Genomic DNA, 22,980 nt, shown 5'->3' with positions numbered 1-22,980 from the left:
AACACAAGTTGTTTAATGATCTTTTTTAACATAAGGGCTGCGTGTTGTACAAGCACGCGGGGTTTGTCCATCACTTAAATCTGACGTGCTTTGCTCATGGAGAAGTTGGGCAAAGTTTACAAACAGCAGCTTTGGGTCCCCTGGAGTGACAAAAGAGAGGTCAGAGGTCCTCTTAAGGAGGCAATGGAATGACCAGATTATTCCTCTGAGGAGAGCAAAGTGTTGGAAGGAAATGCTGACACAAAACAGCCTAAACCCTTCTGTGAACTGCTACACACAGAAAAGCAACGAGAGTAACTATTATTCTAAGCAAGATGAAAATTACAGAAGATTAAAAAAAGACATTTTAGAGAGCAGATGAGGAAAAAAAAATACCTGAGTGGGACTATATGGCCTGAGGCATGTTATGTGAATGAAGCCAGGTGAAACAGAGGGTAATGGGGAGGACAGTGGCATTTTGGTGGCCCCAGGGAAATGTTTGGAGAGAAGTGTCCAGCACTGACATTCAGGGACAATGCGCACCCACAGCATGGCTGCAGGAGTACCATCCAACAGGATACTTAGCAGCAGAGATACAGCATCACAAGCAGAAGAAGGGGAACTCTTATCTCTTCAGGACCTTGGGGAGGTTCCACTTATTTTAGAATAGAACTGTCTTAGTAAACAAAAAGTTATTCAGATCATTTTGCAAGGAACAGGACTCAGGACTGGAGCACTAACACAAACACAAACACTATCTCTCTTACTACTCTAAAAAGTAGTCAAGGCTGGGTTTCTGGAGCTGTATGTATCTCTACACTGGATGGTTGTGTAAAGAGACTAACTTGCCAAGATTTAACGTCTGATTCAAACTGACACACAGGAAGCTACAGGAATTATCACAATTCACTCTCTTATTTGACTTTCATATCCTCAGAGATATTCCCTATATTTAAACAATCTGAAAGTAACATTTTGGTGCAGGATCCTGCACAAAATTCAACTAATGAAAGAGCCAGTGTTCTCCACTCACTCCCTAGAACTTGTCTCTTCTGCTCTGCCATGTGGCCATCACCCCATACCCTTTCTAGACACTGTGCCTGCCCTGCTCTGTTTTTTGGCTTTTTGGCCTTTGTAAGGAGAACTGTTTCATATCTCTAACAGGACTAGAGTGCTGTTCATTTTTTACATCTGGATCAACTCAATCCCAGGGTGATTCTCTCTGAGTTTCTGCAATGGACATGTCCCTCCTACAGTTCGGCACCAACAGTGGCTGTCCAATGCACACCCCATGGAAACACAGCTGCTGAGGAGCTCTGAAAGTAGGAAGTTGAAATCTATCCTTTCATGTAACTTTGAACTAGAATTCACATACCTTTTACCAAAGCAAAGCAAATTTAATCCCCAAACTGCTTTACTTACATTCAGAAGTAACATGTCATAACCAAACTCAGTCAAAAGCTTTTGATTTGTTTCACAGAGTTTATGGCCAGAGGAATTTATTCAACTCCCCAGTCAGAACTGCTGTGTTTGACAATCCAGTACATCTCTGCCACTACCCTGATGCTAAGCACAATAATAAGCATTAGATTAACCCATTTGATCACTGGAGACCAAATTACTGAGATGGAGAACAAAAGAGAGATCAAAGGGCCACTAATGCCCTTAACAGACCCTTCAGGGATGGGGAAGTGACGAGGTGAGAATACATCCGTTGATTTAGGCAGATGATTCAGATCTCAACATGCACGGAAAGAGAATACACACCCAAAATTGTAGATAATTTGAATGGGGTGGCTGCAGGGGGGAAGAGAGTCTTCCACAGAAATCTGGCAGCACAGGAGTAACCCATACAACTTAAGCACATTCAAACCAATCTTCTCTCGACTACCTTTGAACACTGACCTACATGTTTAAGTGCCTTGTTCTGAAGTAAGGCCAATCCTTGATGCTCCTAAAAACAAGATGAAAACGTCCCAAGCCAACTCTTAGCCAACTCCCGCCTGAGCCGTGCTGGCAGCAGGCCCAAAGCTCCGAAGCATGAGATGTGATTACAATTCCTTAATGCAGCCTGAAAGTGTTGTGGGCAAATGAAAGGCTGTGCAGTGCTTCCTGTTCTTTACAGCCAGGGAAATAAGGGGGAAAATAAACAGATATTAAAACTAAGTCATAAATCACAGAACTCAAAGACAGAAGAGACCACCATGACCATCCACACCACTTCTGTCTACGTTATACCTGTGCTGCTTTAGCCAAGAGCGAGATCTTGAATGGAGGAAAGACCAAAAGGGCAATAAAATATGAATGTGCATTACTGAAATGTGATATATTCCCTTGTACTGAGATTTATTTTATATTTCTGCTTTGTTTATAACAAAAAAATTCACTTATTTGACCCTTGGCAATCCCTGCAACATAGACTGTTGATTATACTGAAGATGATAGACCTGAAGATCAAACTACACTGCACATTTCCCATTGTACTTATTACTTTTCTCGGTTTAGGTTAAAACTTGCTTGTTTTCATACTATGACTTTTGGGCAAAGTCCACAGAAAGCTTTTAGGCAAGGTCGCGAACATTTTAGGCATGTTTTTGGTATGTTTCACTGCATGGAAAGCCACTGAGATATATTAAATAAAAAAGCATGTTAATTTTTGTCCAAAATCCAGTTTGATTCAAGAGAGCCCTCTTTGATCATACTGAGTTGGTGCTCTATTACTTTGACAATTCTGAAGGTTTTAGTTTAAAAATAATAAATTCACATGCAGTTCAGAACAGCCTTCCTCAACAGGAAATGCCCACCAAAGCTTTCACTTCATGAAGGCACAGAAGAAAATTCCTCTAATGGTTCAGGATCATTCTACCACAAATTCAGCCTGGCTGCAGCCTGCATCACAGGGGCCTGTTTCCCTTCTCCCGTAATCTCACCCCTCTGCCAGCTTATCTTTGGGAAATGTCCACTTGTTCCCTGGATGTATTCCAGGGCCTGTACATGGCCAGATGTCCTCTATTGACTGTCACTCACTCCAGCCCGGTGGGTTGAGTCTCCTGACCACAGATCTCTGCTCCAGTCCTGAGTCTCCAGAACAGTCACCTTTTTAGTACTGAAAATCTTCAGTTCAAGATGGATCTGCGCCCACCGTCATAAATAATTCAACTGCAACTGCAACCAGCACCAGATGGTGCACTGGGAAGCTAGGAGATTTAGGTTTAAAGTCCTTTAAAGTCCTTAAGCAGGGAACAGTTTCCTGTCACATGTTTTCTGTGTGAGGAAAGGAGAAGACACACCATGGAAAGCTCCAGCTCAGCCTCTGTATGTGCTCAAGAGAATGGTGGAGGTTCAGAAACAGCCTCTAAGATCAACCTCTTCCAGCAGCCAACTCTGAGATTCCTACTCTACATCTGGATTTTAACGGCTCACCTTCCAGTTACACTTAAATCCTGCACCAACATTGAACCAATCCACACTGTGGGTTACACTGGACACTACCAACATGGCACTCATACTCTACATCCAATTTCTAAGAGATCTGTTTGGGCCAATTGGTTTCTTCAACACTACCAATGTCCCTGTGTTGGGTGGCTACAGCCTTTTTGAGTCACTGCTTTGTGTGTTCCCCAAGACAGCTTCTACTTTCATAGAATCTCAGGATAGTTTGGGCTGGGAGGGACCTTGATGCTCAGCTCGTTCCACCCCCGGCCATTCACAGGGACACCTTCCACTGTCCCAGGGTGCTCCAAACCCCATCCAACCTGGCCTTGGAAACTTCCAGGGATTCAGGGGCAGCCACAGCTTCTCTGGGCACCCTGTGCCAGGGCCTCACCACCCCCACAGGGAAGAACTTTCTTCTAATATCTAATCTACTGTCTTTTGGATTGAATCCATTCCCCCTTGTCCTGTCTCTCCAGGACCTTGTAAATAGTCTCTCTCCATCTTCCTTGTCAGCTCCTTCAGGTACTGGAAGGCCATGATCAGGTAACCCTGGAAGTTCTTTTTTCCAGGCTATACAATTCCAAATGTCTTAGCCTCTCCTGAACAGAGTCTACGTGCAATGTAAAAAAGTGTGGTTTTTTTTCCTCTGTAGGAGCCATTCATCTCAGTCTTTCAGTGCAATTTCCTGTTGATGGTTTGTGTCAGAGTAACACTTTTTGGTACTTAGGCACCCATTTTTATTGTGCAGCAGTGAGGCCAAGTGGCTCCATTATTGCTGCTTCTGAGGCAGTTCTCGCACATTACTTAATGCTAAGTCAAGTCTGTGTACACGAGTACGAGCTGTTCCAAGAGGCAGAAACTGCTCCTTTGAACTGCCTCACATTGTGCTATCTGACCAGTTTATTCACACGTAATTTAAGTCCCCATAATCATTTGGTTCAACTTTCTCACTTCTCTGTCATCATTATGCACTCAACATGCCTTTGTTGATGCAGGAGCTTGGAGTAGAGAAGATACTAGGGTATTTACTTTGGGATGGGTTGGGAGCATAAACCTCTGTGAGCATTGAAGGAGGTGATTCCAATTCCAAATGCATGTGACTTGCAACACTGGGAACACTCTCCATTGTCCAGGGTGATCCTTTAAGGTTCATTGCAGCAATTCCATGGGATAATTATCACTGCTGTTCTGAACAGCACACTCCTCCTCTAACTGTATCTGTGATTGATTTTCTCCTTCTGAATGGTATATGCCACCTAAAAAACCAGGCGATTCAGGCTCCTCCTCCAATTCTCACTCAATACATCCTAAACAGATCAATTTGAATGTTTTTAAAATAATTTATTTTTCAGGGAGAAGACGAGGAAGGAGGATAATCCTTGGTTTGGGGGTTCAGAGCCTTTAGGGAGCTTTTTCTGTGGGTTTCTTCAATTGTGTTTTTATTTTCTTCAGGTGTTTTCCTGCAGTGATAAGTTAAAACAATGCACTCCATGGGTAAGTGAAAGCTGACTTTCTCCTACAATCCCCTCATTATGAAACTGCTGAGTTTGTACAGAAATGGAATAAAGTACTGTGAGACTTGCAATGAAATAATGGATGTTGGGAAGACTAGTTCTACACACTGCTTGCTCAGTGAGATTGTGCCACTGTCCCACACATGCACAGGAATTTTCTATGTGTCAGCAGGTGAAGGGATTGGGACTGCTGATCACTTTGCCCTCCCTGTAGTAATGTGACGTTATCCATCTCTTTTTAAATATCATTCAAAGGGGCTTTTCCCAAACTTTTAACACTTTTTCTCAAATACCCTAGAACTAGAGACTGTACCAACTCCTGCCACTCTGCACAGACTAAAGGAATCATCTTTTCCCCTGTGTAGAAGATCGGGGTTATACACACTCAAAAAGATATTAATGCTCAGTTTTAATAATGCATCCTTGAATCTTGATCATCCTTGAACTGTCCTAAACAAGACTGTAAGTGATGAACTATATCTCAAATAAAAAGGGGTTTTTTCTTCCACAATTAGATTTGCACATGTTGTAATTCAAATTAGAAAAATCTTCTTGCAACTCCTTCCAGTGACTATCTCCTTTTCTTTCCAAGACATTCCTTATTTTCCTATCTACCTTCAAACCAACATCAACTCGCTCCAGTAACAAGTGGAGACTGAGTCAAGGGCAAGAAGGAAATGAGACTTATTCCTCAAAAATCAGTCAATAGAGCAGCAGAAGTATCAAAAAAAAAGTTGAAAAATCTCTATAACAATCCTGTGAAAGGGAGTTAATTGGCAGCCACGGGAATTGCAATTCCAAGGGTATGTCAAATCCTGAGCTGCTCATGGATTGTCCATTGTTGGTAAGTTCCAAATATGTTCCTTCCAACCTACTTGTCTAAAAGCTTTGGTTCCTCCACCTGTAATAAAGGGCCAGGTTTTGATTTCCATGGAACTTTTAACAGCAGTTCAGGCTCCTACAATGGCCCAGCAGAGATCACAGAATCCTAGACTGTTTTGGGTTGGAAGGGTTCTTAAAACTCATCCAGTTCACCCCCTGCCATGGCAGGGACACCTTCCACTGTCCCAGGGTGCTCCATCCAACCTGGCCTTGGACACTGCCAGGGATCCAGGGGCAACCACAGCTGCTCTGGGCAACTTGTGCCAGGGCCTCACCACCCTCACAGGGAAGGATTCCTTCCCAATTTAAACTTCCAAACCCAAATTTCCAGTTTGGAAACTGCCAGTGAGTTCCCCAGGTTCTTCTCATGTCCAGCAAGAGTTAATGCTCAGAGCTCTCTGAACAAGCTGGAGCACTGCACAAGCCTGGAGATGATTTCTGCAAGAAGTCTGAGGTGTTGGTTTTTTGACCTATAAAGGCTTAAGTGGCTCTGCCTGCTTGAGAAATTCCTCTCCCTTTGCATCACACAGCAGCAGCAGCATTGGAGTGCCAGAGGAACACTGCTGGGGTTACACTGGCAGGGCTGGCGGCTCCCTGGCACCTTCCTGCTTGCCCACTGGGCAACAACAGACATACAGAGATTTCCCACAAAACCACTCACAAGGGCAAAGGCTGGGAGGGGGAATTCAACGCTGGGGCTCTTTTATTGTAGGTAAAGAGGATATTGCTAAAGTTGGCTTCTAAGATGTAACACACCACAATCAAAGTCCATTTCTGTAGGTGATCCTGGAAAATAGGGCAAAGAGAAACGAAACCAGGAAGACATTCTGGTAGAAGTACCTTTGGTGATGTTCCATCACTTGCGTGCAGGATTTTCTGTATTAAATTAAGAATGCATTTCTAAAAATATATTGATCAGAGCACTATGAAGATAATTATAAATCATAATAAAGAAAACCTGACTTGCCTACAGGGCCAACTCTGTCCCACTGATCGCTGGGCAATCCTATTCTGCCTCTGAAAGAAGAGCGCACTGCTTTGGAAACAGGACTGGGCCATCCATGCCTCTCTTCCAAGCTAAGTTCTACAGTTTGTGTTCCCCTGGACAGGCCGACTGCAGCACCTTACAGAGTCTGACATAACCAAGACCTATCCAAAAATGCTGTAAAAACCCCACTTCTTGACTCAATAACTGTAAATGTACCATGTTATGTCCCTAAACTGCATTTGAAGAAGCAATTGTGCAGGTACGCATGCACAGCCGTAAGTTTATTTATTAAGTAGGAGTTCCAGTGACATCAAAGTTAAGCACATGACCTAAAGTTTTTGCAAGATTGGGATGTTGACAACCATGTGCAAAACGAGATGTCCCAATAAAGCCTGATTCTGGTCTGTTTAATATCCCACTATTTAAAAGCAAACTGAAAAGTATACATCCCACTAATTTCTTACTTCTTTTGTACCTGGAGAATTATATCCCCATTTCCCGTTTTTTCTTTCCAGAGGTAAGAACCCACTGCAGGATCAGGACCCAAACAACTCTAACATCGTCATTTTATAGGCCAAGTTTCAATATTTAGCAGCAGAATTAGAAACCACAGCATGAGATCTGCAGGAGAGGTCACACGTACACTTGGCTAAGTCCTCCCAGAGCACAGTGCCTGGCACCAGGCAAACATCCTGCTGCAGGAGGCACAGCCTGACCCCCTGTCTCAGTGCTGCCAGCTAAAACCAGGACTTCCTGCACTGGATCCAGTGGGATGTGGAGCAGGAGCTCACCTGAGCACACAGAGTAGCAGAGTCAAGGCCTGAAACACATCCAGGGCAGGTCAGTGTCTGTTGTGCCCAAACTCAACAGGCTGGATTAGTTTCCCCAGCCCTCTCCATTTGGAGGATGATTTTTAAAGGATGAAATTGGACACTATTCACAGCTTTTTATTCCAAACACCTGGTTGGTGCTGCTGTGATGGCACAAAATTCCCACTTGGTATTGCTGCATTTGGTTAGAAACCTCCACACATCCCTCAGGAGAGGTTATCATCCTCCCATTTCCAAAAGGTCCTACTCTATACTTTGTGCTCAGTTGCAACACCACTGTAGCTTTAGTAAGGAATAAATATTGACTTTCCTGGACATTGCCTCACAACAGAAGAGGACCTTGAATGCATTTGTCTCAGATTTTTTTTTAGCCTGGTAATATAATTTTATAGCAGAGATTTCATCCTGAGGAGTTCAAAAGGCATGGAAAAGCAGGCTTTATTCATGTCACAAATTGTCAATGTTCACTTTCAGACAGGTGACCATGTTCTAAAGCTGGCTCAACTGTCCTTCTCTTCTTAAACTACACAAAATTTATTACTTTCATTTAAATTTCCAGACTTCAAATGTAATTAAGATTTCAACATACCCCATTTGGAAAGGCCTGGAAAAGTCCAGGAGAAAATTAAGACTTAATATTAATGCAGGCTATTCTGTAATTTTTTTTTTTTTTGTTCTCAAGAATAAAGCACACAACTGCCAAGCAGATGAGCTACAGAATGGAGAAAATGCACACCAGGTCTCAGGAAACTGAGCTCCAAATGAAGTGTGTGCTGGAGATGGGTCTGTTCAGTGAATGGCTCAGCTCTGGCTGTGCAGCACGTGCACTTCCTGCCCAGGTGTGGAGATACCTGTGGCCTTAATAGATTACCCTTAATAAAGGCCAGCGAACAGCATTAATTCATCTATAAAAGTACCTGGTGGTGACACCACTGGAGCTCCTGTGTAGGTAACATTTACCCTTTAGGTACAAGCAACAACAAGCAGGGCCAGGGATTCTGGTGGGCACAGCCAGGATGGGATTCGGGGCTGAAACAGAACCCCGACCTCGGCAGAGTGTGTGGAAAACCTCATGAATTTCAGGGAAAAAAATGCTAATCCTGTCTTCTGTCAGATGTTTCACATCCCGACATGTGACTTGACACACTCAGCTTTATAACATCAATTAAGATACGAAATAATCTCTATGGAATCAGCCGACCGCATCCACAATTCAGCAGTAATCAGGCGCAGCCACAGCTCGGCCCCGAAGGAAGGCTCAGCCCTTAGTACGACGCTGTCCCCTCGGCCCCTGTGACCAAACCCGCGGGGACAGCGCACGGAGCGCGCCACAAATCCACGCCGGGACAGGGAACCCAAGGCACCGCTCGGGGAGCCGGGGCAGCCAGGAGGGAAAGGGGACAGGCTGGGGCGGGTGGCGAGGCCGCTGGAACGCGACCAGGCACCGCTCCTTTTACCTGGAGCAGTTTCCCTTCGGCCGGAGTCACCTCGGCGACGCTGGCGAACTCCCCTTCCAGGATGATGGGCTCCACTTTGAGCGGGATGACCCTGATGATGGCTTTCTGCGCCGCCGCCCGCTCCGACTCCACGGCCGCCGCCAGCGCCAGCCCGGTGTGGCCCAGTCCTGCCTGCAGGGTCGCCATGAGCAGCCAAGGCCAGAGGACAGCCAGCTGCACCTGGGGGCCAGCACTCATGCTACCAGCAGCGGGCTCCGGCCGCTCATACCGCTCGGGAACGCGTCCTCACCGCGGCGGGCCCGGCCGGCGGCACCGCTCCCGGGCTCCGAGCCGGCTGCGGACAGAGCCAGGGGCCGCAGAGCGGGGCTCGGTCACCGCCAGCGCGGCTCCCCGGCGACGCCGGCTCTCGCCATCGCCGCTCCTCTTGCCCCGTGCCACGTGCTCAGAGGCCGCCGGGAGCTCAGAGGCATATTTTAAACAAACAAACTAAAAAAAAAAAAATTCAAAATCCTAAATTGTGAGTCTGTCCTCCGGCAGATAAATCCAGAAGGATCAGCGAAACAGGTTGCAAGCAAGAAGTCAGTTTGGGTGCACAGGGAGCATTAGGAACTCCTCGGTCCCACCGAGATGAGGCACGGGGAGGTCTCCCCGTGGATGCGGAGGCCTCCTGTCTCCTGGCCAAGAGTTATGAAGACCCACAGGTTCAAAATATCCATCCCAAATACCCTCCAGAGACACCTCACCTTCTTGCTAGCATTTCCCACAGCATAAGCACAACCTTGAATGTTATCTGCACCGATTGGTATCCTTCCCAGAAATTAGGCAGGCGGTATTCCTTGAATTTATGGTGACAAGAAGGCTTGCTCCAGTACTGTTCCCTTCCAAACGAAGATGATCCCTTCCATCTTCCTCATGCCAGAAGTGTTTCATTCAAGTTTGGAGATCAGCTTTACTTTTCCCTCAGAAATCCATGCTCACAGTCTGACTCCGAGTAGAGTTCTCAAAGATCATTAATAAAGCACAGAGCTCCTCTTCATGGCTGGAAGTTCCCAGGAAATAAAAAGGCTCCCAAACACTGCCAAAGTTTAGACACGAAGCCCAACAGGTATCAGGCAGAAAGTTACGGCGTATCTGGTTTCTCTCGCACTATTTCTGTGCGCGCCCCAGTTCCGGTATGACCACTTCCAAGCACACGTTAAGAAGATCCTGACTCAAGGCCCCACAAAATAAAATAGAAAGCTCCACGGTCTGCCCAAAGGTCACATGAAACGCATCGACGAGTCTTCATAACTGGGAGAATTAAGACAGAAAGTGTTTTTGATTAAACTGAAGTTACAGTGATCGCATGGCTCTGGAGAGAAAAGAGGATATACAAGAAAAAAAGAAAACTTTGCAAACCTGTTAGGCAGTGAGCCTGCTGGAGTCCGCAGGGGCCGGGCCGGGAGGGAATCCTGCTGTAAATCCCAGGCAAAAGTTATTTCCAGTAGTTTAACAAAACCGTGTGGCTCTCTCTGATGATGTTTGGGTTCGGTCTTAAAAAAAAATAGAATTGGAATTTCTAACCAAAAAAAGTATTTAAAAAAAGAGGAAAACTCTCTCTAGCACACACGCAGCAGGCAGGTAGGTGCAACCGGAGCTCCACAGCCCGAAAAAGGATCCAGGGAGATCAAAGGGAGAAAATTATAGCAGACAGAGAGCTCCCGAGGCAGGCATGGCTGAAAGTGAAGTGTCCGCATGTAATCGCCCGACCTGCGCCAGCACCCCCGCGCGCTCCGGGAAGGTTTCCAAAGCGCGGCGTCCCCGCAGCGGAGGCGGGCACCGGCCGTGCCGGCAGCGAGCGTGGACGGCGAGCAGAGCTGGGACATGGGCAGCGACCCGGCGGCGGAGCCGCTGCCGGGAGCGCGGGCGGCGGGGCGGGGGCCGGAGCGCGGCTCCGGCGGCAGCGGCGGAAGGTCCCGACGGGCGGGCGGGGGAGCCCCGAGCCGGCCGGGCGCTCGTACCTGCGGACACGGGCGGGTGGAGCAGCCGAGCCGCCGCCCCCGGCCGGGCCGCGGGCTCCCCCTCCCGCCCCGCCGCCCGCCTGCAGAGCCCGGGCCCGCGGGGGCGGGGGACACCCGGCCGGGCTCGGCCCGCCGCGGCTCCGGGCCGGCCGCGCTGCCCCGCGGGGCTCTGCCCATCGCCCCCGCGCTCCGGCTCGGGCTCGGGGAGGTTCCAGGTCGAGCTGATGTCAGAGGTCTGGAATTCCGCCGCTCGGGCTCCGCGGGGAGGTGGAAGATGCTGCGGGCCGGAGCCACGGGCTCGGGCCGGAGCGGGGATGCGGGAGGGCACTGGGGAACCCACCGGGAGCACCGCGTCCGGGACCCGCGGCGGGCCGGGGGTCACGCCCGCTGCTCCTGGAAAAGGGGCCCCAGGAAAGCGAACTGGTCAGCAAGCGGGGTTGTGACACCCCTAGAGTCACTCACGGAAATGAATAAATTATGCCAACGAGAAGTCGGTCCCCTCTTTTGTAGACTTGTCGCTGTACTATTTGTCGTGACAGCCACAACTACTGAAACACGACGCATGTTTTCAACTACAACACTCGATTATCTGCAATTTAAAACACAGAGAAAATGCAATTCAACACCCATTTCTATTAAAAAACTTACTGCAGATTCAGTATAAAATGTCAAGTTATCTATTTAAATATCTATATACTTATCTAAATATCAATACACCTATGAAATGTCAATATACCTACAACTATATACATATAACCATATATGTAAATCTAACTATATACACAATATAACTATACACATATATCAATATAACTATATATAAAAATATAACTATCCTATAACTATAGACATATATATAACTATAGCTACATACACATATATAAATATAGCTGTGCACACATATAAATATAACTATATACATAGGGAGCCCAGCTGGCAGCTGCTGCACATTTTCACATGCTCTCTCTTGTTCCTTCCTTTCCAAAGCACCCCCACTTGAAAGGCACATCTGCCAGCAGATGGAGATCTAGGAAGAAGCAGGAATGCTGAGTAAATCTGGGGCCTTGTGTGTGTCCCCTGGCACACATATGGCGGGTGTGTTCCTATCAGGGACTAAAAAATACAGCTCCAAATTGGGAATCTGCGGCCTGCAGTTCAAAGTACAGGAATCCTTCTAGTTCTTCAAGCTTTAAATGTAAAACAACAGCAACAAAACAAATTATCAGCAAAGTCCTCCCATGCTCCAAGATCTTTGCCTTGCCTTCTATGGGTACCAGCTGCCCACCGTTAATTAATCTAAAGGCTGGCAGGACCTGCAGGAATGTCCCACGTGGGACACACACACCTTCCCCAATCCATGAAGGGCTTGACTGCCTCAGCATTGCCAAGGCTAGTGCTAAGATCCTACGGAAAACTTGAGGTGTGACAGAGAGCACAAACAAGAGGCTCCTTTTTTTTGTAAATTATCCTAATTCAGGGCAATATAGGGATATTTCCAATGTCTGGTCAAGAAAGTGAACACACACCCTTAAGTCCCCACAGCAGCCCTGGGAATGGCACCCAGGAGAGCTTTAATCTTTCAGCAGAGACATTCACATCTGAGGCAAAGAACTGCAGCCCTTGTTCTTTCTCTGTACTGACAAAGACACTTCATTCTTCCTTAAATGTTTCAAACTGATGGGCGTTATGAGCTGAATTATTAACTAGCACCATTATCTGGAATCTACAAACTCCCCTTTGAAGTGAGCAACAGCTCTTCCAACTCCACCACCAGCTCCTGGATGCACAGCTGGGAGGGAAACAGCTTCCTACAAGGCCGAAGGTGGCTTTGGCTCTAAAATGTATCCAGAGGGCTCCTGGTGTCCTCTTATGTCTCACTAATCTGTGGACATTTAGATTTCTCTTTTCATTACTAGATTAGAGGATTGTTTGCCCTCAGATATTCTGCTGCTGGTTTTTCTCATGTACTTCGGCATAGATATCAACAGGCTGGTACAACATTTATTTTGTGATTTGAGATGAAATATTTGGACTTCTACATCAACCTCATCAGTTTGGTGGGTTTTTTCCCAGTTATTTCCCGAGTCATCTCATTACTCAATGTTTCCCTTAGAGGACCGTTGCCTTCAGCAAACACATCTGTGGACATCGGCTCCATATTGTGACATCCAGGTTTCTGACAACTCCCAGAACTTCAGGTTTTAAGTACTAATTTAATTAATACCTTTTCCATGGAAGAGGAATTAGTGTTAGCATCTCTGCAGAAGTGTGTTGGTGAGAACACTAAGAGGCTGTACAAGTGTAATATCTTAACTGTAATATTTTAGGATTAACACTGCCATCAATAACTAAACTATTCCTATCTCCCCCCTCTTTAATAGTCTCAAAGTAGTTTTCTTGGCAATCTCTTAAAAAAGTAAAATCTCTTTTTTACCAAGGGAGAGGAAATTGTTTCCGCTAGGTTTTCCTGCTGAATCTGTCCCTTCTAGAGATTCAGTCAGATGCTGAGTCTCTGAATATTCCCAAATCACACTGATGTTCTCCTTTAAAAAAAACTGAAAAAAAACAAAAAAGGAAGGCGGGAAGGAAGGCGGGAAGGAAGGCAGGAAGGAAGGCAGGAAGGAAGGCAGGAAGGAAGGAAGGAAGGAAGGAAGGAAGGAAGGAAGGAGGGAAGGAGGGAAGGAGGGAAGGAGGGAAGGAAGGAAGGAAGGAAGGAAGGAAGGAAGGAAGGAAGGAAGGAAGGAAGGAAGGAAGGAAGGAAGGAAGGAAGGAAGGAAGGAAGGAAGGAAGGAAGGAAGGAAGGAAGGAAGGAAGGAAGGAAGGAAGGAAGGAAGGAAGGAAGGAAGGAAGGAAGGAAGGAAGGAAGGAAGGAAGGAAGGAAGGAAGGAGGGAAGGAGGGAAGGAGGGAAGGAGGGAAGGAGGGAAGGAGGGAAGGAGGGAAGGAGGGAAGGAGGGAAGGAGGGAAGGAGGGAAGGAAGGAAGGAAGGAAGGAAGGAAGGAAGGAAGGAAGGAAGGAAGGAAGGAAGGAAGGAAGGAAGGAAGGAAGGAAGGAAGGAAGGAAGGAAGGAAGGAAGGAAGGAAGGAAGGAAGGAAGGAAGGAAGGAAGGAAGGAAGGAAGGAAGGAAGGAAGGAAGGAAGGAAGGAAGGAAGGAAGGAAGGAAGGAAGGAAGGAAGGAAGGAAGGAAGGAAGGAAGGAAGGAAGGAAGGAAGGAAGGAAGGAAGGAAGGAAGGCCAAACATCACTCAATTTTTCCCTGTAATCACTTCAGCATAAAATAATAACTATTCTACTCCACCCCAAAAGGGCATCTAAGCTGAGGTGAGCACTACCTGGATATGTTACATAATACATTAATAATTAGTAGTAATACATTAGTAACTCGGGACTGAGGGTGCCAGATGGAAACTCAAGCTCTTACAAAATTAAGCCCAACACAAAGTCAGAAAAGTAGAATTCACAAAGTTAGAGTACATGTCCTCACAATCTGAACTGTGCCCTCAGCCATCAAACTGGCCAGAAGAAATAAGCCAGAATCCCAGAATGGCTCAGGCTGAATGGGACAACAGAGGGTCCCTGGTGGCACCTCCCTGCTCAGGCAGGGCCATCCCAGAGCACAGGGCACAGCATTGTGTGCACAGGGCTCTGCAGGATCCCCTGTCCCTGTGTGCAGGGAGGGGCAGAGAAGGGCCCAGGCTCTGTCCCTGGGCAGGGCCTGAGCCCAGAGCTGCCCCTGCCCAGGAGGCACAACTTCTGCCCTGGGCAGTGCCCAGCCCTGAGCAGGCTGCCCAGGGAGGGGCTGGAGTCTCCCTCAGCGGGGATCCTGCAGAGCCCTGTGCACACAATGCTGTGCCCTGTGCTCTGGGATGGCCCTGCCTGAGCAGGGAGGTGCCACCAGATGTGTCCCACTCATAAGTCCCACCAGATGAAACCAGTGTCCCAAGTTCCTTCCAACTTTACTAATTCTGTCATTCTGTGAGTCTGCTCAGTGTTAAATATATATATATATTGATATAATATGTGTATCATATTAATAGAATTACATTTGCATTATTTTACAGTGTTATATAACAATATTCCTAAAGACCTGTACAAATATAGTAACTGAATACTCCAGTTTGGGAAGAGAAGAAGAGTTAGAGAAAGGGTATTTCTGAAAAAAGAGAGAATCTGTCAAACAAAAGGGCTGAGAGTCCCTGAATTGCCCATCAACACAGAATAAGCTCCAGTCATTGAACCAGCTCATGTCCAGGACCACTGATCAGCCTTCTCAGAAGTTACCCAAGACATGGGCCCTCAAAAGCAAACCATCTCTCCCCAAAACAGGGGGCTCACACACCTGATCCTTCAGTTCCTAGCAAGGAAATTTGGGCCCCAAACTCCAAACACCTTCCAGCAACAGAGAAAAAGCCCAGTATCTGAAGGAGCCAACAGGAGAGATGGAGCAAGAGTATTGCTGAGGGATAGAGGGACAGGATGAGGGGGAATGGCTTCCCACTGCCAGAGGGCAGGGTTAGATGGGATATTAGGAACGAATCTTTGGCTGTGAAGGTGGGCAGGCTCTGGCACAAGGTGCCCAGAGCAACTGTGGCTGCCTGGCACAGCAGGATTGGATTCCTGGCAATGTAGGCCAGGTTGGACAGAGCTTGGAGCAGCCTGGGACAGTGGAAGGTGTCCCTGCCCATGGCAGGGGTGGGATTAGATGAACTTTAGGGCCCGCTCCAGCTCAAACCATTCCATGATTCTGTGATGTAGTTCTGTAGCTGCAGCTCAGGAGCTATCTGAGCTGGCAGTGTTTGGGGCTGGCCAGCACTGCACACAGGGAAGGGAGGCTGAGGGAAATCCCACCAGCTCCAGCACCAGCACAGGGACAAGCACTCTCCTGGAGCCTGCGTTTGGTGCCGTGTCAGGGACACCCAGCACCACCCCACTGCACAGGGCACTCCAAACCTTGTGTACAGGAACAGCAGGCATAGGTACACAAAATGCAACTGCAACTTGTCAGGCATCACCAAATATAAGCCTGTGAGGATGCTTTGTAACAATCAAATGTTATTAAATTATCATTTCCACAGAAAACACAAACATAATATCTGTTTAGCAGAAATAATCTGACCACTTATGCAAATTTTCAATTAAAATTTTTGCCTTCAGTGGCAAATCTCAAAATACTCTTCTATATAATATTAATACAACTTCTAAAAGCTTCCACTTCATCACCATGAATTCACCTGCACTCAGCTACCTGCCAAAAACATTTTCTTCCTCTTCAAGGATTTGTCCAGGTTTACAGGGGGATGACTCCCAAGGATGCTTTTGCCATTACAGAGTAGGTCTGAAAGCTGCTGAAATGTTCTCCTGTGATCACAAGCTGACACGGCACAGTCACCTCCAATGGCCTTTTTCTTTAGTAGAATTCATATAGCTCAAACAACCTTCAGAGCAGAAAGAAGACAAGGAGAAGTTTCAAAACCAGCAAGTCCTACCCAAGGGAAACAATGAATCCCATTTTTACAACCAGTGTCTGTCCTGCTCCTTCTTCTGGAGATAAATCAGAGTTAAAGGACACTGGAAAGGTAATTTCTTTTGACAAAGATGAGTCATATAAATATGATAAAGAGAAACTCAGGTATACTTAAGATACATGTTTATTTTGGAAGAGATTTAGGGATGAAGGATTAGTCCTTAGTGCCTGATTATCCTCAGACTTTCTGGCTGAGATAATGGTTAATAAAAAGCTAATTTCATAGATGAATTAATGAAAACATGAAGCCACAGGATCACCTATGAGGGAAGTCAAGTCTTGCTGTGACCCATGCAGATGAGCCAGCCTGCAGACAGCCATCACCTGTGGAGGGGGGGAAAGGGAGGGGAAGAGAAAAGCTGGAATTGGAGAAGTTTAGAGGTGAAGTTAAGCAAAGTCTGTCCATTAAAGGCAAGCCGCTTTTATATTTTTGAAGTCTGGGTTTAAATGTAGTTCTTTTCATTTAATTTTTTTTCAGCTGTATTTTTTAAACCACAAACAAGGTGTTTCTCATTTGCTTCATTGGCTGATATTGTCTGAAGCAGCAGGATTTTAGTTAAGATCCTGGTTCCCAATTCAACTGTCCAGGGATGGATGAGCTCATCCTGCCAAAACCAAACCCATCCGCACTGCAACTTTTTCTGCCTCTTCTCAGGGACCTCAGCTCACACCTGCAGTATGACAGGTCATCTTCTGGGATGCAATACAGGATCTCACATGCATTTCAAACCAGAAAAAGTGCTCAAAGTGCAATTTAAATTCTTTCAGTTTCTCTAGCTAGGACAGACAAGAAGGGACAGGGGCAGCAGTAAAACAATGAAAAGGGACAAAAGATGGAGAAGTCAGGACTCAGAAGTCAGGACTCAAAAGACTGATGGTTTGCTATTCACTTGAGCTCAGGAGTAAAAATGGTCAAATTTAGCCAAAGCGGTGAAAGGGAAGATGGGAGTTTCATTGACAACCAGCCCTTTTCAGGGACTGCCATGACTAAACCAAAAGCTTTGGAATAATTTTCTATCTCAAACATCCATTCTGAGATTTGTGATTTGTGATTGTGACTCCCACCATTCTGATCCTTAAGTCCTGGATGAAAAAGAAGCTCATGATGAAAGCCAGAGGACAAAGGTGGACTGGGTGAAAAATAAATATTGGAATATCAATGGCTTGACTGGCTGCTGGCTATTCCCATCCTTACACCAACACATTATCCTAGCCATACCCTGGCCAAGTTGGATATGGTTGGATAAACTTGGATAAGCTTATATTTTAAAAAGAAATCATGAATAAAAGACAAAGGTTGATATTTGCAAGGTAGGAAACTGGATGATCAAGCTTGGGTAGGTCAAGCCTTTTTCAACACACATAAGCATAACTTGCTTTGCTTGTCCTTTGTGAGGGGAAAAGAAAGGATAAGCTTTATGCTGTAGTAGAAAAGGAAGCCCTTGCATTTTCACTTCAGATCTTTTGATATCTGATAAGCCAGGCCCTCCAAGTAAGGAGCACTTTCCTTACTTGGAATGATATAAAGCATTTAGAGTAAGTCCTGTTGTTCTCTTTAATAAGGCACCTTGGAGGTGGGGCTGATTCCAAAAGTCACCATAATTTTTCTCATTCATCAAGTGAAACTCAGGGCTGCAAAAAGCTGTCTGGGAAAAAAAGTGGAGCTATTTCCCAGTCTTTTTATAATAATAAAGAATCTCTTTTTGTCCAGGCAAGGACATTCTTCAAAGATAAACATAGACTCGTTAACTAAGATAAATTCTGGTGAAGTCAAGCAAAAAACTTTTGAAGAATAAACCACTGCACTGATGAGGACACCCACTATGCTGCTGCCCTGGAACCTCACTTGAATTACAGAACTGCTGTTTCATGTTCAGGGCTTCTTTGAAATAGATATTTGTAACCCACAATGCTTTCCCTTTTCTCAAGCAGATCCATTTTCAAATTTATAGCCTCCATTGCAGAACCAGAAGCCTCTAGTTCTCTCCTGCAGTCTCCCCTCTCTCCCCTCCTCCCTGGGCTCTCCTGGAAGGTGCTGCTGCCATGGCAGGGGAGCTGCAGAACCAGCATGGTCACTGAGAGGGCTGGGGGCTGAACAACCCCATGGGGGGGCTCAAGGATCTGAACACAGCCACCAGACTCCTAAAATCTGTGCTCAGTTTGCAGAGTGCTATGGCTTACTTTGATTTAACATTTCAAAAGTCACACAGTAAAATAAATTCCAGAAATGTGTTCTTACACAAGTGATTTGAAGACTGATTTCTTTGTCTTCAAAAACATTTATTCTAATATATGTTATATATTCTATTTATTGTATGTATGTATATATATATATATATATATATGTAGTATTTATTTTATATCTATTCTAATAAAAATGAAATTGGAAAATTGATCTACACACATATAGAAACTCCATAACCACAGTCCACAGTCTTTAGTGTTTTACTATCAGCCTTTTGATTTAGCTGCTTGACTTTATCATCACAGCAAGCCACAGAAAGTGGATTCACATAGGAATGTGAATTCACAGTGAAACGAAACACTGATTTTATTCTAAAAATCAACTTTGTAGATGAGGCACTTTTCTGCAGGTATTACTTGGAGATACACAGAGATAATTTAAAAGCAAAGGCATTATTTGCAGGGCACACAGTCTTTATACTCTGCAATTGTTCTGAGCAAGAGAGAAATCCTTGATGAAATCAAATGTAGTCCAATGTCAATAATCAGTAAATGTAACAGGTATAACTTGAGATGGCAAACAGCTCAGATAATTAACTTGCAATGCCTGACACTTACATGAGATTTTATACAAGATCATTGCTACGATTACCAAGAAGGTTTTTAGTATCTCTGCCTATTGCCCTTTTTTATAGGATGTTGCTGTATTTTTGAGCTGTTTGGAGCAACAAACCAGGGAGCTGAACTACACAGAAAGAGCTGGTGGCCATCATTCCAAAGCAGCAGATGTGGGAATGACTCACATTACCCAAAAGCTAATTCTGAGCAGCTTTATGATGAAATCTGGGCATCTTTGAGAACATTCTGTGACCTGTGAACAGAACACAATTCTGGATACTGCCAAAACCCCTAAACGATATCTGTGAATCTCTCACTGCAAACTCCAAAATGTGTTTGTACCAGCAAACCTGAGAAACCAACAAAAGAAACCTTTGAAGGGCTTCAGTGAAGACAAAGTGAGCGAGCAATAGCAAGGGAGAAATTTCTTGTCGCTTGTTGGAATGATTCCAAGGGAAAACAAACAGATACTACAGAAAAACCCAATCTTCTAAGAAAAGAAAAGGAAAGATCTGAAGGGAAAAAGTGCTTGTGGAATAGGAGATAAGTGTTAGACATCAAATCCAGATCATATGCTATTAAAAGCTATAAGTAAAAAGTCAAAACCACTGAAGGAAGTGTTTGCTGAGGGCAGAGATATCAAAGGGGAAGGTGGCAATTCATTTCTGACTTCAAGATTGAAGCAAGAGTCAACAAACAGACCCAGGAGACTTCACTCACATGCTCTCATCCTGCCCTCTTAATTTGAGAGAAGTTTCTAAGCTCTTTTGTCTAAGAGCTTGTGGTTGATCCAGACCTACCCAGGAGAAATTACCAGCTACAGCCCATTCTCTCACCAGCTGTCATGAAATACCTGACAGGGAACAATGATCTCCTTTGAGTACTATGGAAACAGGGATGAATGGCATTTTATGGAATAAATCAATATTTACTGATAAATTACAGAAAAAAACCTCAGCCCCTTCCTTCTTCCAGACAAAACAGATCATCCTTAAAACAAATTTGTTTGGGTCAGAAAGGAGATGTACTTGGGCCCACAGAAGCTCTGGATGGACCCTGCATCTCAGCAAGAACATACCAGGGAAGGCACATGGATGGTGGACAGACCACTGTCCCGAAGAACAGCAAAGTAGGGCAGGATCTCCATTCCAGAGAAAATGCAACTGAGGGAACTGAGACAGAAGTGTTTAAAATCATGGGCCATGAGAGAGACATGGATGGAGACCCAGTCACACCAAAGCCAAGTGGCAATTGAATGCAGGAGGCTCAAGGGACAGGGGAAGGTGGCTCTGGGCACAAGAGCCCCATGGTGAAGTCCTTGGCACAGTCGTGCATGTGCCACTGTCCGCATCAATTGGGACAAACAAATTCATGGAAATTAAATACTCCAAGGGCTATTACATACAACTTATGGTTTATTAATTCCCTTAGCCCACATGGAATCACAGAATCATTTGGATTGGGAAAGCCCTCCCAGACCATGGAATCAAAGCTGCACCCAATCCCCACCTTCTCCCCAGCCCAGAGTGCTGAATGTCATGTCCAGGCCTTCCTTGGGCACCTCCAGGGACGGGAACTCTGGACCTCCCTGGGCAGCCTCTTCCAGTGCCTGACCACCCTGCCAGCGAGGAAATACACTCTGTTGGAGGTATTTTGGGAATGCATCAGTTCCCACTTGCTGTGCTCCTGCCTCCTCCTTGGGCATTGCTGTCCAAAGAGACAGTGAGCTTTGGGATGGGAGTTTGGTCTGACCAAGGCCAGTGTTCTTATCTTCAAAGCAGAGATCTGTTCATTGGAGGATTATTCAGACATTCACTAAATTCTGCTTTCTCAAAACTGGAAAAAACTGGATTAATTGGATAGAAATAAGCATGTGAAATCTAGCTGGAGGGTGATAACACTAACACCACATTCTTACAGACACCTTCCTCTTGAGACATTATTTTGTGTCTCTCAGTGTTCCAGTAAAGAACAAATCAATCATCACTTCAGCTGAAGACACAAAGGCTGCAGCTTTACCAGTGACTGTATCCAGTTCCACTCTCTGGCACAGAGGCTGTTAATACTGGGAAAATCTCTCACTCTTCCATTTTAGAACTGCCACATCCAAACAGCCTAGTGGGAATGGCCCCATGCCAAGCACTATACTAAGCGCAGCACTTTTGGGGAGAGCTCTCGCCAGTCCAATGGTCCAGTGATGAGGCTGAGCAAGATCCCCAGGCACTTCTCCTAGTGGAGTCTGCACTCAGGAGGGGCCCACATCGTACTGAGGGCTTTTCACAGGTCCCAGGGCTACCTGCAAGCTTAGGAAACGGGAAAGCCCAGAAATCCAGCCTTGGGGTCCCAGCACAGCAAGGACATGGACCTGTTTGAGCAAGTCCAGATGAGGCACCAAGATGATCAGAGGGATGGAGCAGCTCTGCTGGGAGGAAAGGCTGGGAGAGTTGGGATTGTTCAGCCTGGAGAAGAGAAGGCTTTGGGGTGACCTCATTGTGACCTTCCAGTGCCTGAAGGAGACAAGAAAAAAGATGGAGAGAGACTATTTACAAGGGCCTGGAGTCACAGAAGAGGGGATAATGGCTTCCCACTGCCAGAGGGCAGGGATAGATGAGATTTTGGGAAGAAACTTCTGGCTGTGAGGGTGGACAGGCTGCTCAGAGACATTGTGGCTGCCCTATCCCTGGAGATGTTCAAGGCCAGGACAGGGCTTGCAGCACTCTGGGGTAGTGGAAGGTGTCCCTGCTCATGACAGGGGTGGAATGGGATGAGCTTTAAGGTCCCTCCCAAATCAACCCATTCCATGTTTTTATGGTTCTAAATAATAAATGCAAATCCAACATGACCGGCATCAGATGTGTTCCAAGCTCAAAGTAGCACGTGCTACCTCATTTCTCCAAAGATCTGGAAATTGAAGGAATGTCCAGATCATTTCCAGGCATCGTGGGTAGGAAGGGGCATAAAAAGGGATTATCACAGGCTCAACTGGGCCAAAGGACACAAGACTGACCCTCTCCAGCATCCCCCATCCCACTCGAGCACACACTACATGGGAAATACTGAGGAAGCAATTTAAGACCATCCTTTCACTGGGAACTTATAAAGTCAGGCCCAAAAGTTATGCTTAAGGGGAGGTAGTTACTCATCTGGGATTAACAGAACTCAAAGCTGTGCAGGAAATTAGGGAATGCAGCTGTGCCTGTTCCTGCCTGATCAATGAACACTCGGAATGGGTCTGCATACAAAATCTGCAAGCTCTGGTTCTATACCAACCAAAGGATTGATGAAAATGAAAATTATCTCTTCACTGAAATGAAGAAAGTCTCTTCAAGAAGAGAAAATGGGAGAGACAGTGTTGTCTGCACTTCGACAGCCAGGTGGGATTAATGCCTTCCTGCCACAGCCCCAGCGGTCTGGTAGCTGTCAACTCCCTGCACACTTGATGAATTAATAGGCTCATCAGAAAGAAATTAATTGTCTTCCAAAGGCATCCATCTAAGAAAGTTGGAGTGATTCAAGCTCTGGGAGGTGCCTGTTTCTCTCCACCGACTCTCTGTGCAATCTCTGTGCAAGCC

At 45.8% G+C, this 22,980-nt stretch overlaps 1 protein-coding gene across 1 annotated transcript in view; it reads right to left on the bottom strand.

The window, feature by feature from the left end:
* The window catches only part of RNF43 (ring finger protein 43), a 61,226-nt gene extending 49,551 nt beyond the window's left edge, over positions 1-11,675 (bottom strand). The window contains exons 1-3 of the mRNA XM_054647140.2: positions 11,548-11,675; positions 10,484-10,617; positions 9,086-10,375 (exon numbers count right to left, since the gene is read on the bottom strand). Coding sequence (XP_054503115.2) covers positions 9,086-9,322 — 237 coding nt within the window. The 5' untranslated portion in view covers positions 9,323-10,375; positions 10,484-10,617; positions 11,548-11,675. The remainder of the gene's footprint in view (positions 1-9,085; positions 10,376-10,483; positions 10,618-11,547) is intronic.
* Positions 11,676-22,980: the final 11,305 nt, after the last annotated feature.

This window comes from Agelaius phoeniceus, chromosome 20 (assembly GCF_051311805.1).
Source record: "Agelaius phoeniceus isolate bAgePho1 chromosome 20, bAgePho1.hap1, whole genome shotgun sequence".
Taxonomy (NCBI): domain Eukaryota; kingdom Metazoa; phylum Chordata; class Aves; order Passeriformes; family Icteridae; genus Agelaius; species Agelaius phoeniceus.
Note: the sequence above shows the minus strand (reverse complement) of the source record. Positions and strands in the feature narration are given on the sequence as shown.